The sequence below is a fragment of the Carassius auratus genome, chromosome 35, assembly GCF_003368295.1.
Source record: "Carassius auratus strain Wakin chromosome 35, ASM336829v1, whole genome shotgun sequence".
NCBI classification, from domain to species: Eukaryota; Metazoa; Chordata; class Actinopteri; order Cypriniformes; family Cyprinidae; genus Carassius; species Carassius auratus.
Window position 1 is genome coordinate 8,931,833 of NC_039277.1, and position 16,856 is coordinate 8,948,688.

The 16,856-nt window shown below is 37.9% G+C and overlaps 1 protein-coding gene across 1 annotated transcript in view; it reads left to right on the top strand.

Annotated features, from left to right (window-relative positions):
* LOC113054271 (coxsackievirus and adenovirus receptor homolog) overlaps positions 1-10,841 on the top strand; it is a 40,717-nt gene extending 29,876 nt beyond the window's left edge. Inside the window, exons 3-7 of the mRNA XM_026219697.1 lie at positions 2,126-2,330; positions 5,567-5,722; positions 5,843-5,965; positions 6,132-6,270; positions 8,800-10,841. Of these exons, the coding sequence (XP_026075482.1) occupies positions 2,126-2,330; positions 5,567-5,722; positions 5,843-5,965; positions 6,132-6,270; positions 8,800-9,073 (897 nt within the window). The 3' untranslated portion in view covers positions 9,074-10,841. The remainder of the gene's footprint in view (positions 1-2,125; positions 2,331-5,566; positions 5,723-5,842; positions 5,966-6,131; positions 6,271-8,799) is intronic.
* The last annotated feature ends 6,015 nt before the right edge of the window (positions 10,842-16,856 follow it).

A 16,856-nucleotide genomic window follows, 5' to 3' on the forward strand; every position in this document is an offset into this window, starting at 1 on the left:
TATGATAGAGGAGTTGCAAACTGACTTGATCAGTGTTTGGTCTATCTTGGGCACTTTCCTTCTTTTTCATCTCTCACTTTTGATCAGCAGTTCCTTTTTTTTTTTCACAAGAACTGAAACAATGAATCAATCTTGAATGCAGAACCCAATTTCCAATGATTGTATTCATTGTGAAAGGTCTTTGGGACACAGTGAAGCGTGAAATGATTCTCTTGTTTGTGGGACACTGTTGACGAATTCCATACAAAACTGCAGTGACCATTAGTGTTAGCATTATATTGAAGAATGGATGGGAACTTGGGGTGACACTCACTGTATGCACTGTGGCTCTATAATCTCTTAAGCGGCAACTGCAATTGCACAATAGACCTGCTGTGATTGAGAGTGACAATAGGAAACGCAAAACAAAAGGAATATTTAGAAAGTAGAAATCAACATGCAGTGATTTTTATAATTGCATTTTTACATATAGAAAATGAGAAGATTGTTTTGCAGTTTACCAGTATCTGTATTTGTGAGTCAGAGAATAGCTGTCTAGTTAATTTGAACAGTTTAAATGCCATTTGTTACTAAATTTGAGTAATGTGAAAAATTTATGTAATGATATACATTGCTAGTTAAAAGTTTGAGTTTATAAATAAAAATTACTGGTAATTTTCTGCTAGGAAATTATCCACTAATTCAGACAAATGCATTGACCATAATTTATTTTGCGGTGAAGTCTTTAATGGCAAATTATCCTTCAGATATCATTTTAAAATGCTGATTTGAGACATTTCTTATTAACGGTGTTAAAAAAAAAAAAAGTTCAGCTGCTTAATGTTTTTGTTGAAACTGTGATGTTTTATTTTCGGAATTCCTTGAATGGAAATTTCAAAAGAACAGCATTTGTTTGAAATGGAAATATTTTTTAAGAAGACAAATTAATTTACTTTTGATCAATTAAATACAAAAGCATTAAATTCTTTAAAATGCAATTGGACTTAAGTTTTTTTTTTAGTAATTTACAATATAAAAGGTTGACGATTTTATTTTATCCATCTGGAATTGTGGAAAAATGAGTTTGCTAAAGTAATGCAGACAGGCTTACAGAAATTGCCTGCGCTGTAAAGCTGACTGATCTCACAGGTGAGTCAGTGCTGCTTTGCATTTCAAACAAGCCTGATGTGGCCCTGGAGGAAGTGCACTTACCTACAGGCATACACGCATACACACGGGTGTAAACAAGACTCACAAGTTAACATGCACACTTTGACTTTAACAAGTCACACTGCGTCCTTGAAGACTTGACTTCTAGATGGCAGTGAAACTGCACACTGACCCTAGAGTGAACACTTACTATAGCAACATATCTTTTCCTCTGTGTTGTGTTGTGTTGTGTCATACATCTGAGTGTAACAGATTATTGAAAAGATGTACAAATATAGGGTGGGGACTTGATTCTATCCATCAGTTGTCTTGGATTTCAGTTTTGTATCTTTTGTTCTCTGCCTTGAGCAGTTTTTTTGACTTTCTGAATTGAAGTATGTTATAGTGCCTGTATGTTGCTTTAGGCAGTTGTCCCTATCCCTTTATTTATTTATTTATTTATTTTTCCAAGATGCCACTGGAGGCCGTCGCCTCTCCATCGTCATAGAAAAATGATGTGGTGGTGATGGAGTCTGTTGAATGGATCCCATATTTTCCCTCCGTGGGTGGCAAGACTCTGCATGTCTTTTATCTGTGTTTGTACGAAGCACGTATTTTCTTTTTTGCTGGGAACAGACCTTTACTGTCCCTTACTATGTAGCATTGTGAGAGAGAAGCATAGCCTAACAAGAATAGTTTGTTCAGGTTGTACATAGAAAGGGCAAATGATTTACTCGTGCTGAAGGACATTTTTAAGATAAGTGGGTCGGGAGCACTGTGTTTGTTTTTGTCAACTGACTTTCATAAGAAGAAAAATTAGGCTTTTGTCTGAATGTGATCATTAGTTTGACCTTTCACTGATGCATATACACTGCACTTTTTCCCACTCACAGTTATTAAGCTAAAATATTGAGTAACATTTTATCAATACATGAATTAGACTTACTAAAACATGATTCTCTTTTGCTCTTTTGTCATCTCTTGTTCCTTCCCACAGTTGATTGTGTACTCAGGTGACAGAGCCTTTGAACACTATTACGAACCTCTTAAAGGAAGAGTTCACTTCAACTCCCCTGACCCTAAAAACGGTGATGCCTCCATGAACATCATGGGTCTGAAAGCCACAGACACAGGCACCTATCAGTGCAAGGTGAAGAAGGTTCCTGGCATCGGCAGCAGGAAATTCCTCCTTACCATCATGGGTGAGTATAAAATATTTAGATAAAGTGGCATTTAAAAGCTAATAAGTCATCTCAACAACCAATCTCTAACCCTGCTTATTCAAAAATGTTTGCCTTATTTGGTAGTATTATTATTTGGTATTATTTTGAGAAACACTCTCTATTTTTATTATATTTTCTTCTGGAAGGTGAGTTATATTACTTGGTTATATAGGGAAAGTCCTGAGTGACGACGTATTGATCTGCACCATAAATACGCTATAAAGTTTGATTTCACAGGCCCTCTGACATGCCTTTCAAGGTATGCATGAATCGCTGGTCAACAGCAAGTGTGATATCAGTGCGGCCTTGTGTGTGAAATATCACCTGTTTCTTGTTGTGATGACTAATGCCAACACAGAAACGCCCTAGGCAAACAAGGCCATCAGAAGCAACTCCACAAATATTGTGATGACAGTGATACTTCCTGAAACTCAATAACCAAACAACAGAGAGGTATATTTGCATTGCAGATGCATGATTTAAAAATAGAAACGAATCAGGAAAAAGAAGAAAAAAGGAACAGGGAAAACGTTTTTAATTGAGGTGAAATCCCAGTATTAAATTGACAATCCAGCAAGTGATCTGTGTGGCGTGCTTATATTTTTCAGTGTTGCCAGAAAGATTATTTATTTATTATGAATAGGATTGTCAAAATTATTGGTCAATTAATACAATAAAGTTACATGAAAACAATAAATAAATTACATAAAATAAAAAAATAAAATAAAAATAGAAAGGTTATTTTAAATTGTATCAATTGTTTTAACAATATTATTGTTTTTACTGTATTTTTGATCAAATAAATGCAGTCTTGGTGAGCATAAGACCCCAATCTTTTAAACATGTATTTTATAAATCATTTTATATTATTTAACTTATTAGTAAATAATGTGTTTAGTTATATTTAGTTTTTACTATGGTATCCTGAATCGAAAGACGAAGTAAAAAAGTGAAGTGGTTGACTGACATCAGTGTCAATTCTTGAACCAGTGATTGGTAATGCAAAAGCCTTTATTGGACTTAGTCCACTAATTTATTAAAGTGAAGGACTGTTTGGCAAGAGGTGGGCCACAGTAAGACAGATGGAAGGACACAGATTGGTTGTGCTCTCAGCAGTTGATGAATGCAGCTGTTCTGTTCACCTGTTCCCTTCATAGTCCACCCTCATCCTATCGCTGATGACCGCGGGGACTCTGTACCTGCATTCAGAGCAGATGCTCCCTGGTTGTGTGCGTGTGTTCCTTACTAAACGCGTCTCCATCAGAGATAGCAGTCCAAGGGCATTCACTTAAAGGGGCTGTACGTATATGTGGTACATTGTCACCTCAGAGAGACACGGCCCTGCTCCAGGGATGCAAAAACAGAGTAACACAACACTTTCAGTAGGAGCAAACAACTTTCAGCTCTTTATCTTCATATTTGCTCTCCACCAGGCAGCTTTCTAGGTTTAGGCATTGTAGTTTAAAGGGTTTGCAGATTATTATTTATATACTATTATAGTATGTCGTGTGTGTGTGTGTGTGTATCTGTATATATATGTGTGTATATATATCTAACTAATTTCTAGAGCAAAAAATAATTAAATGGTTGTTTTACAAAATTGCAAGTTCATTATAATTCTGGTGTGTTTCTGTTGGCTTTTTGTTTTGTTGGTAGTTGTCCCAGTAATCTGTATAGACAATACAAATGGCATGCTTCTTCAAGATTGTTAATTTGGGGTGAACTATCTAGCATTCAAGGTGGAAAAAGTAAATTCATCTTTTTTCAGACAGCAGAAAATAAAAGTGCTTGACCTTTTTCTTTTCACGCCTTTATGCTTCTGGAGTTGCATCAGGCAGTTTGACTTTTTCATTCTTGTTTTTCTTCTCGCCTTTATGACCAGTCAAGTGTAATCTCCTCAGAATACCGACATGCACAAAATAACATATAGGGATTTTAGTGCAGATGTGTGCGTTGGTTTAATCACGTGCATTAGTCGGTCTACATCTTTATTTCTCCCGCCCACCTGTCCATCACCACACATTTAATTTCTCTGTTAGAGGAAGCTGCAGTGCTCTGACCCCTCATCCTATTAAACTGCTGTTCAGTCCTGCCTGCTGTTAATCCTCAGGTCTCTAAGCCTCTGTCCCAGCAGCCCCAGAGATCTGTTTTTACAGCTTCAATTATCAAACGAGGATGTCGATAAGAGACTTGAATGCCAACACCCTGCCCAAGGTTGGGAGGAATCACAGAGAGCGACCATTGACATTTCTTGTGTCTGTTTTGCCCCGTCTCTTTATTTGTGTGGACTCTGTCTCCCTTTAGTTCTTTATCTTTAGCATCCTCATGTGGGGCTCTGTATCTGTCTCCTCCTCCTGGTTTTAATTTGGAGTTTTGTTTGCCTTTGAATTCTCCTGTCATCTCCTGCCAAGCAAGGAAGGGGTCTGTTTGTCCCCATCTTCTCCATTCTTCCCCCACCCAATCTTTAACTATCTTTCCACATCCCCCTCCCGCCTTATATGCATAGATTTCACCCACTTCCCCTGCTGTTTTTAATGCATATATCTTTAGTAAACACATGCTTTCTCTCTTACAAATACCCAGCCACTTTCCCACCCTCTTTTTCTGCTTTTGTTCGCTCTTTAATCTCAAAAAATGTTGACATCCACTGTGCTCTGATTTTAATTAAATTGATTGACAGCACCTGTAATAGCAGCAGCTGTAACCATTACCATGATCATGGCTTCCTATGCTGTGATTAGTTATAATGCAGCAGCGAGAATGAATATGGGTGGAAGTGTGAAAGAAGGGCCTCGAGGAATCCATGATGGACCATATGTGAGATGGGATATTTGAGCTTTTAGTGGGTCAGAAAGTGAAATAATGATGTTTTCCTACTTGAGATATTTGCCTAAACTTGTGGTCTCATGCATAAAACATTGCTATACTAATAGCTCATTCATACTGCATAGTCCTTTATACATAAGTTAGTATATACTTTATACATATGTTTGCATGATATCTTGTAACTATAAATGATTATTCAATATCAACTTTTGATACTTTTTCTTAATAATAATAATAATAATAAAATAATCTTTCATGGACAATTAATTTCACCATGCGATTGGAGCGATTTATAGTGCTGCCTGATAAGTCAGCAAATTGTCATGTGGAATAGCTCCAACGAAACTGCTGGTCCTTTTAGTCTCATCTTCCTGTTTCCTTTCCCACAGTGCGCCCCTCTAAACCCAAATGTTATGCAGAGGGTCAGACTTATGCGGGGAAAGATATGGTGTTGAGATGTAGCTCTGTGGAGGGCACACAACCACTGCAGTACATTTGGGAAAGAACCACAGGCAATAAACTAATTCCGCCCCTGGCAGTCCTGGGTAAGTTCCTTAGACTCCTGTACCTTGAAATATTTTTTTAATTTTTATTTTTTTTGGAAAGCTATCATAGCTGTCAGATGCCTCAGTTAAAATGAAGAATCTGTCTGCTGCTGTGCACAGATCCAGTCGGGGGCACCATGAGTCTGAGAAACGCAACCGAGGCAGCTTCAGGAACGTACAAATGTATTGCTAAAAACCGTGTTGGAACAGAAGAGTGTTCGGTGGAGGTCAATATCACACAACGTGAGTCTTCATAAGCCTGTTTGATTCCTCTTTAAATATATGCAAAGTCTGAGTTTGGTGGTGTATCCCTCATTATCTTATTACAGTGATGTGGTGAAAGGGCTGATGGGTAATGTCTTTGACTCTAAACTTGTTCATCTCAAAGTCTCTCTCTGTCCCTTTGCAGCTCCTAACAATGCCGGCACCATCGCAGCTGTAGTAATCTGCATTCTGCTGTTTCTCATTCTCCTCGCACTCCTCCTCTTCTGCTTCTGCCGTGCCCGTAACAAGAAGAAGTACGAGAAGGAGATTGCCTATGAGATCAGGTACTACACTCACACTAATACTTTTAGGCATGTGTATGTGAACCTTTTCCAACAAGATCCTAATTAATTGTATAAATGAGAAGTTCTTTAGAAAAACACCTGTTAGTGTAATTCGCCCAGACACACACTGCTTTGCTTCTCCCTACTGACATACTGTCTGGAGACAACGGTCTTCAGCCTAATAACGAAAGGAACAAGAATGAAGGAGAGAGGGAGCTCTTGACCCAGGTCCCATTTGGTACATGTCACTGTCCCTTTGTCTGTGTGATTCAATCAGTTTCTTTATCCAATCACATGCCTCCTGTATGCTCACTGATGACAAAACAAAGCTGATGCCCAGTGAAACAGACTAGTGATGCCGTCACTCTTCCCCTCTTCACCCTTTTCCCTTCAAATGAAAGGCTGGTGTAATCAGTTCTGTGTGTTTGTTTGTTCAGTTGATTCCTGCTCTGTCAGTGTCTCCCCCTTTCTGTCCCTCTCTCGCTTCCCCGACCCTATTGAAATGGCATTCCTCTCTGTGAAGGGGGTCAGGCCCTGTATTAGGCCCCCCTTGGACCCCAGAGCTGGACAGTTTGTCTGGGAGTCATGCGCTGCCTCACACAGGCCATGACAAAAGAGGATTATCCAAATAAGCCAGCTTCTCTTAGAGGAGACCCCGCTGTCTCGCTCTCGTTTGCTGTGTTCTGTGCTATAATGGATTATTGCTGCTGAATGCATGTTAATTTGGAGGATGGGTGGAGAGCAGGCCCGATGGGCTACACTGGAAATCCATAGTCTTATTCAGCCAATCTGAGACCTGAGTGGCAAAGCACAATGATATTTAGCTTGTTTTTTGGTTTGGAAATGGCCTTGTTATGTTGCTTTATTTACTTGCTTGGCACAGTTTTTTTTTTTTTTTTTAAATAAACATTTAAGTTTGTTTTTTGGGGTTAGTATTTTTTAGAGGTGTCCCCGACTAAGAATTATCATAGTCGAATAATCGGAATCTTGCTGATGTTTGACTGATAGTCAATCATATATTTGGCGGCGGGGCAAAATACATTACCAAGAGTCAAGTCAGACATTCGACTAACATAATTACTGATGTTAACACAGAGGGAAAATGTGTAATGAACACCTTGCAGATATAAACGGGGTAAGTAAAGTTTTATGTTTTGATTAACAGATAGCTAACACTTAACGTCAGCAAAACCATAACAATTAACTTTTTTTTTATTTTTTTTATTTATTTTTTTACAGTGGTGCTCTCATTATAACGTTAGCCTAAAACGTTAACAGTTAATGTTCTGCATTTCTGCTTTGAGCTGCGTGCACTGAAGATGACCAATAGCCTAGAGTGACGCATTTGATAGCAAGTTTTTAATCAATAGGATTCAACTCGTAATTTCATGTAGAACACGCTTCGTTATTTATACAACATAACGTTAAAATGAAGACTTAAAAGCTATTTGCAAAAAGGGCCCAAATGCACATGAACATATCTGCGGGGCTCTGAATGCAAACTCCTTTTGTGGACCCGTTCTTCAAGAAAGCGTGTGCAGAAACACGGCAGCTAAACTCTAAAATTCACAGTGTTTTAGTATAATGGTCTTCTCATTATAATAGTATGTATATAACAAGTCCCAGTCATAGTTATTAATATTCTGCATTGTAGTTTGCAGCGCTGTGCGCTGAAGAAATATCACGTAATACTACAATGAAGCGCTAGACTCAAAACCAAATGCATCTTATATCAGGTAAATAATATTTCCACGACCCTGTCTTGACCTGGTCACACTTATAAAAGAGGTTTTAACCTCAATGTGACTTTCCGGTTTAAATAAAGGTTTAGATATATACAGTGGCTGAAATGTTTTGAATTTACTTGTACCCTACCTGTTCAAAAAAATCCAGTCTCTGTCGGTGTCGGTTTGAGTCTTGGTAAAGTTTGAAATCCCGGCTGCCAAGATGCTCCTCTGTTGGTCATGGATTATGGAAAGTGAAACATAAATCTATAGGGGTGGTTGGATTTATTCACACACTTTAAAATATTAATTTGAAGCTTTTTTCTTTTCAGATTCTAACAGCTTTATCATAATAGGCTGTATATTAACTTATTGGGATAAAACCAGTTGTTCTATGTGAAATCAGACATTTGAGCTCCCCCATATAGTCAAAATGGCAACCTTGGTTAACATAAGAGACTTTAAAAAAAATAAAAAATAAACTTTTGAACAGTAGTGTATTAATAAAACTTCATAAATCAAAGCAATTTGGTGCACCAACAAAGTTGTGATGTGTTTACAGTTTTCTTTTTTGGTTGTTTCTACATGTTAGTTAATGTAATAGAATACATCATATAACCTATGTAGATATGATGTAATTTGAACTTTTTAGGTACATTAAAGACATTAAAATGTCAAAAATCTTCCAACCTTTTTTTTAAATTAAATTTTTAATAAATGCAGAAGTAAATCTTATGGACTCCCCTCATAGGTTTTGATTGAACACTTTTTTTTTTCCTTCTTCTTTTTCCCCTCCCTCCTACAGAGAGGATGTCCCTCCTCCAAAGAGCCGTGTTTCTACCGCACGCAGTTTCACCAGTGTGGGCAGCCAGCGCTCCTCTCTGGGCTCCATGTCTCCCTCTAACCTGCACGAGTACACCAAGACCCAGTATGACAAGATACCCTCTGAAGAGTACGAGAAGCCCCCTAGTCAAGCCCCTATTCCCGCACCCAGCAGAATGGCCGGCCCCAACCTCAGCCGGATGGGGGCCATCGCTGTCATGATCCCTGCCCAGAACAGGGATGGTTCCATTGTGTAAAGCTGAACTGGGATCATTCTCCACACATTTTGACTGTCACTATTTTATTAATTGTTCCAGTGGGATTTGTGAAGGAGCAAATAAAGGTCTCTGCAGAGATCGCAGTGAGTTCAACTCAGCTCGTACCATCTCTGATAATACAATTTGACTTACAGACCTTCAACAGATGTTAAAAAAAACTTTATTCAATGGGATGTGGAAAGGTGACTTATTCGCCTGCTATTGTTTTTTTTTTTTAAATAGAGGCCCCTGTAGAATATAAGAAACTTGAATTGTTTTCCTATTAAATGTTCTTCGGAGATTAAATTAAACCCATTGAACTAAATGAAATGCATGTAGTACTACCTATAGCTCTTGGTTTTAGATGAGAACTCCCAAGCTATTTGTTATTCTTTTTGCTGATTTATCAATTTGCAACATTTTAACATTTTTAGGCACTTTTAAATCACTTCTCTATGACAGTTATTATCTCTTTATGCTACAAAAGCCTGGAAACATTTACTCAAAGGTCTGTGGAAAGTATGTGGGTTTGTTTTGGTTTCTGGATGATATTGTTTTTAAAAAGATAAGAGTTTGTTTAGCTTGAAAATGTACATGTGATGTGTATATATGAACATGAGATTGTTTTATGTGTAAATGAGCTAATACTGGAACTTGTAAACTGCTTTGAATTTATTATTTTTTGGACCATTTGGCAGTTGTAAACCCCCATCGGTACATGTCGGAGTGGTTCATGTTCAAGTCTCTGATTGGTTGTCTGCTTATAGATTTTCAAAAGTCTTTTGAATATTTATGAATATTGTATTGATTAGGATTAGTCTTAACACTCTCAAGTCACCATATCAACCACCGTGAGTGTCATCATTCTTGAGGAAATAGTCTTTCTTGTCGTTTGGGTTACTGTGTCATCCCGCAGGGTCACTTTTAACGTTCACACTGTGCCTTTTTTAACTTTGGGTGTAATGAGCTGGTGTCACTGGTGGGTCCATGTCAGCAGTAAATAACACATGAATGATTACAAAACAATCATAATTTGAAGTACATTTTGATTGACATGCTGTGTGTCTGTTATATACATATAGCAGCCTTTTCATGATCTGCTTGTCTTTTGACCAGGGTTCCAATTGAATGTGTAAATATATTTGCTGTAATGTTGGGTGTGATTTGATTGAATTTGTCTTTATGGCTGTTGGCACTCAAGCCATGAATATGATCAAGGACAAGAGGATGATCAGGCTAATCATCCACAGTCTGGCTAAGGTATTATTAACATTTATTATACATATGTTGTCATTACCCAAAAGCACGTGCACTTGTAATTTCCCTGGCTTTTATTTATTAAGCTTGTAAGGTGCAGTTACAGGATCAGTTCATCTTGTTTAAACATGGAGGCTTATTGCTTATGCCAGTGTAAACAAGGAAAGCTGATCTTTGATCAGCAAACCTTAACTGCTGCGTGATTCGACTTTCTTGAACCAAATCATCTGTTTTCTTTTTGGATGGAGCCCAGTTGGTATTTCATAACAGTAGAGGTTAGGGCCGGTTCTCTGTACAGTGCCATTTAAAGAGATGGATACTCTCCTTACTAATAAGAGACAACCAATGATTATTAACTGTAGATGTTTTCTTTAAAAAAACTGTGTACTAATATTACATTAACTTTTTTTCTTCCTGTTTGTTTGGTTTGCACATCATGTATAAACCTCATTTTATTTTTGTTTGCTTTTTGTGATGTATTTTTGAATAAAAATGAAACCATTGTTCTACACACTTTCACTGAGATATTCACTCATTCCCTCCTCTTCATCCTGCTCTCCGCAGGCTACAGTCAGTACTGTCACTTTTCAGAGTGATTAATTTTAATCTCCCGTTGGTTTCCACCTCTAACTCTAGGTGAGGCCATTCTCTCACCGCCTAATGACCACAATTAATCAATGACGCGCAAAAGCACCAGAGGCTTTGCTGACCAAAAACAACAGAACCTGAAGCCATGGTGGTTTGTGTGTGAGTGAAAAACTTGTATGGATTTATGGATTGATGCCCTTGAGGGTGCTTCATAAAACATGCTCCCAAAAGCAGTCAGCCGAGTCATTGCAAATGAAAAATAAATAATTTGTACTGCAAGCTCAACCATTGTCCTGGTTTAAGTCAGGTAAATCAAAGTGTAGAAATGGGTGACAAATTGCTTTGCTTACCTTTAAATAGACTAGGGTCAAATAATGGGCATTTAAATTACTTGTGTGTGTTTAACAAATCAGCTAATAATACATTTGTTATGGTTGAAAAAGTTATTTGCAGTGCATAACTGAGTGTAACTCTTAAAGGTCTTGTTCTTCGTGATCCCATGTTTCAAACTTTAGTTAGTGTGTAATGTTGTTAGAGTATACATAATATCTGTACAATTCTAAAACTCAAAGTTCATTGCGAAGCGAGATATTTTTTTAACAGAATTCACCTACAACGTATGACCAGTTTGGACTACATCCCTCTAGTCTAGTTCCTGCAGTAATGACGTCACTAAAACAGTTTTTTGAAGACTTGGGTCTCTGCAGAGCAAAAGTGGTGTTTCTGAATCATGCAATCTAAATGATCCCCCTTACCGAACCCCACCCCACCCCTAAACCTAACGTCACTATTGCATCAACCAATCAGGTATCATGGTGTAAAAACACCTTGATCTCATAACTCCCATTACTTTCCTGCAGAGATCTATACTTGGTTTTTTGACTAACCTCCGCCCACATGAATTCACAAAAGGGGGCGTGGTCTTCTTGCGCTCCCACGGAGAAGGAAGAGTTGCGTTTGAAGGGTGGTTTGTCGCCATGTCGTCGAAACGCTGTTATTTTCATCTCTGAGTCCAATCATCTTTGTTTGGCCTTCCCAGGGACGCTGTTACTTAGGGATCAATGGTTACAATTTATGTTTAACTTGGTTCCCGAAAATTATAATCCACATGAAAAACTATGTGCAGCACATTTTGCTGAGGACAACTTCCCCAATCTCAATCAGTTTAATGCCGGATTTGCACAAATATTATTCTTGAAAGATGGAGCAGTTCCCTCTTTGTCTGGAGAAGACGTTGTTTATGGACCACAACCGGTAAGTGTATTTTATTATTTAAATTGGTGCGTTTAACAGTTTCTGTAACTTATTACACAAAGGGCAACGCTGTTTAGCTTCGTTAACTAGATGTTAGGGCTGTGCAAAAAATCGAACGCGATTTTCATACGCATCTCTCAGTAAAGGCGTTCTGTGATTAGAAGTACATCTCCAGCACGTGCGTTCAGATCAGGGTTGCCAGGTTTTCAAAACAAATCCTGAGTCAAAACTCATTTCCAGGAGGGCCGCGTGCGCTTAAGCTGCTGTCGATTGACAACACAGGAACAATCACAATCAGAACTCCTTGCGTATTTCTGAAGGAGGGACTTCATAGGACAAGGAAGTCCTCAGCCTGTTTTTATGACAGTGAAAACAGCGGTATACAGATAAGTGAATTGTGTGAAAAATACTGGGCACACACTGAAAAACACGGTGCAGAAACAATCTTCACTTAGAATTGCTAGTACTTTACGTACGAAATGTATGTAATTCCCAAAGAAAAGACAAGTATATAGTATTTCTTTTAAAACCTACTCATACTTATAATATTTTATATGCATTGTAAAATATTTTTTATTGTAGAGGTTTGGTTGAGACACGTGATGTTGGAATTGTTGATATGTTATATATTTTAATTAACAGATGTAAAAGTAACCAAAAGTTGCTCACACTGGGAAAAAAATATTTAAATATTTAATATTTAAAAATGAGTCTTTTTTATTTTTATTTTTATAAGGACAATGCAGTTATTATGTATGAGAATGAGATTCTCACAGATGCTGTTCTAACATTATGGCACTGTGAACCTTTTGTGATGTAATTTAATGTTTTAATATTTTATGTTTTGGTTTTTTACTCTCCACACAATGACGGACTTCCTTCCACCTATTTGACCCATATCCATTTAAGTTCTTCAAGCGGCAGTCAATGGAATAACTTTATGGTGGACATTAACATAATTAGTTGCAATGATGCTGATGTCTATAGTAATTTAACTAAAATATCATGTCTGCAGCCCTACTTATTGATAGATGCGAATTTGTAACCAATCACAAAACCCAGCAAGCCATAACTTATGTAGTACAGAGCAAGGATTAACAGATGGATGTCAGTTATTGATTTTCATCAAGGCAATTTCTGGATTGGAATATTTGCGCGTGAATATGTAGTAATGTCAAGAAATGCCAAGCAGCGTTTAACAGAGTCAGTGATGTGTGCTGTTAGTTTTTTTTTAATCCTTTCTCTGCTTTTGTGAGTGGGATTTGACTCTGCACACGCATTAATCCCACTCAATGGAAAACATTACTCTTATAGACCTCCTGTCCTTGGGCAGAAAAACTGCAGACAGTGAGACGAGGACATGGACACATCCCATCTCCAAATACTCTTATTTTTCCTGCTGAAGGTATTAATTGCTTGCATATCATGAGAGCGAGCAGGCTGGAGGGAGGGCGTTGATTGCCTGATTGGTTGCATGCTGCATGTTTCCATGGTTACTTATCTGGTCTGGACACAGAGAGATAGAAGCATGGGAGAGGGAAGAATTTATCTCCCGAGCGTAAATGCTCTGAGCCCTAACAACAGAAGCCTCTCAAAGCACAGTGGTCTTTCTCTCCAGATTTGCTTCACCCATATCATTTTCCCTAACTTCCAGGAGAAGCAGAATTCTTAATAAATATATTTAAAGAAATATCAATTCCAAAGGTCAGAATTGATCATCTGGTCCTGTGGGAAAATGTCAGAGTATTGTTGGTTTTAAAAGACTTGTCCTTGTTCTGTATAACTAGCACTAAGAGGCCGTGCAGCACAGTCTGGAATGCTTTTGGGAACCAGATAACAGATGCATGCCTTCCGGGGGTTTGTTTGCTTATTCTCCATCTTCACACAGAGGAATGTGGAGCCTGTTGGGCAACCTGTACATGTGGTTTTAATCAGATGTGAACACCGCATCTACTGTGCAGTCAGCTCAAGTCATTTTGTAGAACTATTAACTAATAATAACAGATTGAGATCAATTCTGTAATGTTCTGAGCCATTTCTAGAGCTCTTTAGTCTGAACTTCAGGCTGTACCAGAGGGAGGGAAGACTATTCAATACAGACACAGAGGCTCTTGCTGGAAAACCTGTAATATTTCCACCTGCTTACGTTCTTGAACTCTATTATTAAATATAGATTTAATAATAAATTCTATTGTAGCAGGCTTAAACACAATGTTCTATTATTGATTTTTTTTAATAAAGTAAAGCTTTTTTATATTGTTAGTAATAATATTTCAAAATGAACACTAGTTTTGAAAAATCATGTTAATATATCGAATACAGGGTTTTGAGGAACATTTATTTGTACATCTCTCACTCACCACTGAATTACATTACCTTATTTGTTTTAACCACTTATTATTATTATTATTATTATTTAAGTCTAACTACACTGGATTCTTGTGTATTTAAACGCACAACACGTTCAGTGTGAATGACCCTGACTGTAGGGTGTAGGGATGTGCCAATAAGAGAATCGGTCCAGAACGGTTCACAGGGTTTTATTCACTCCCCAGGTGCCAATATTTGGATGCAATGTATTTTGCCGCGTGTCTGAAGCTCCGCTGGATTCCGTCACAGGCAATCAGCACGGCTGTTAAGAGGGTCGATGCCATGTGTTCGGGTTCCTCTCTTGTGGCCATGTTGGGGTCATCTCCATTACTGCCATCGTGTCTGCAGTGTATCTGGCATATATGTGTGGTATGAAGTCTCTCAGAGGAGAGCCGAGGTCAGGACCACTGTATTAGCTGTGTAGAGCAATTTCTCACCTCTTGCTTTTTTCGCTCTCCATCTCTCTTTATGTCTCTATCGTTCTCTATTTCCCCTCTGGATATATTTCACACCGAAGGCTCAATCCAGTTAGACAATCAGAGTGTCTCTGTGTCTGTTTCTCTAACAGAAATGGAGTCTTCCCCCAGGGCACACACATCATGCCCTGCGTAAGTGAGGCTCCAGGGCTCAAAGAGTGTGTGATGGGGATAACTGCAGTCTGATCGGGCTTGTTTGGTCCTGATAGACCAGTCAGGGGTCAGGGGTCAGACACTTCACGAGACAAGCTGATCATTTGTAGGGGGATCAGTTGAGCTGTTGAGGGTCTTAGAACTATCAATATACCACCGATAACATGTGGAAAATATCTGAATAATTGATGTCAAATATTGACTGTTAACTCCCAAAATAGCAGACAATTTGACCTGATGATTTGATGAAGGTTCAGGTTGTAAAATCCAGTTTCCATTTCTTTGATTTCCAAGTTTTCCATTTTATTTTATTTCAGCTTTATTTCAATTAGGGAAAGTTATGTAACTTTAAATGTATAGTATATATTTTGCCTAATGGTTACACCACATGACATTTTTTGAGTAATTACATTTTTGTAACTATTTTTAACTATTTTTTAAAGTATATTTCTGAGAACTTTTTCAATCTTAGCTAGATAAAAAAAAAAAAAAGATTACCATATTTTTTTTATATTCATGAGTACAAGCACTTTTAAATGTATTATTCCAATTACATTTGACACATACAGCTATTTCAAGCAATTACACCACTGACTGATATAAAAAAGGATCAGAAATGGATTTTGTGTAATCTTGACATCACACACCGGTTTTGGTGTGTTATGATAAGATGAGTTTCACTCTGATAAGCTCAACATGCATTAATATTAATGCAGTTTCACGGCGGAGGTCACACTCTCTTCGATAACAGAATCCACTGCATGAGATTAAAACAGATAAAATGTGGTATTTCAGTGCATGTCATAAATATATTACACTGCGAACATTTTATTTGAATCTGGCTTGTTTGGAGCCAAAGCAGTTTTACTCTTATCAGTGCTTTATATAGCACAGAAGAATCTCTGGCTTATTTCAGTCTGTTCACAGCAGTCAAGGACATCAGGCTGTCACACTTTGAGAAGCTCTCTCCCATGAGAGTTAACTCCACAATGTTTTTCTATAGGGGATAAATTACATTAATCATTTGAATAGAAATGTTCTTTTAAAAGGGGTTCCCATTTTTAAGATTATATTTCATAATTTCTCTTTAATTTATCCATACACACATATAGGATTCACTGGAATGTTGAGTGTAAGCAGAAAAAGACAAGGATTTGAAGCTGTTTTGGATGTATGTGTTAATGTTATTGTCAGGCATGTATCTAATCCCTTCACGGTAATTCAGGGAGATTTTTAGCATCTTAAAATGGAGGGAAGGAGAAAGACAAGCAAAGTACAACATGCTGGAGAGGATGGTTGAGATTTGCAGTGCAGCCGGAGGAAATGATGTTATTCACTGCTTGATTGATGGCTCTTTCATGTGTCACTCAGATGCAGTTTTTTTATTTGCTGCTGTATCTCGTGGAATAAACTGCTAACCCACTAAACGACTGAAATGCATGCAAATTGGATGATACGCAGTTCATAATGGAACACGGATGTAGCATGTGATCACAGTGTTTGGCCTATAATTTGATCACTTCTATGTGTTTCACAGAATCTGATGTCACAATAGTCCATCCTCTCATTGTCTCGCTTGACTGAAACCTTTTCTGCCTTTTGAACTTCAAGGGTTTTTCCTGTTTGACAGAATTCATTGTTTCCATGCCATAAACCTGCCGGACCGGTTTATTAGCCTCCTCACA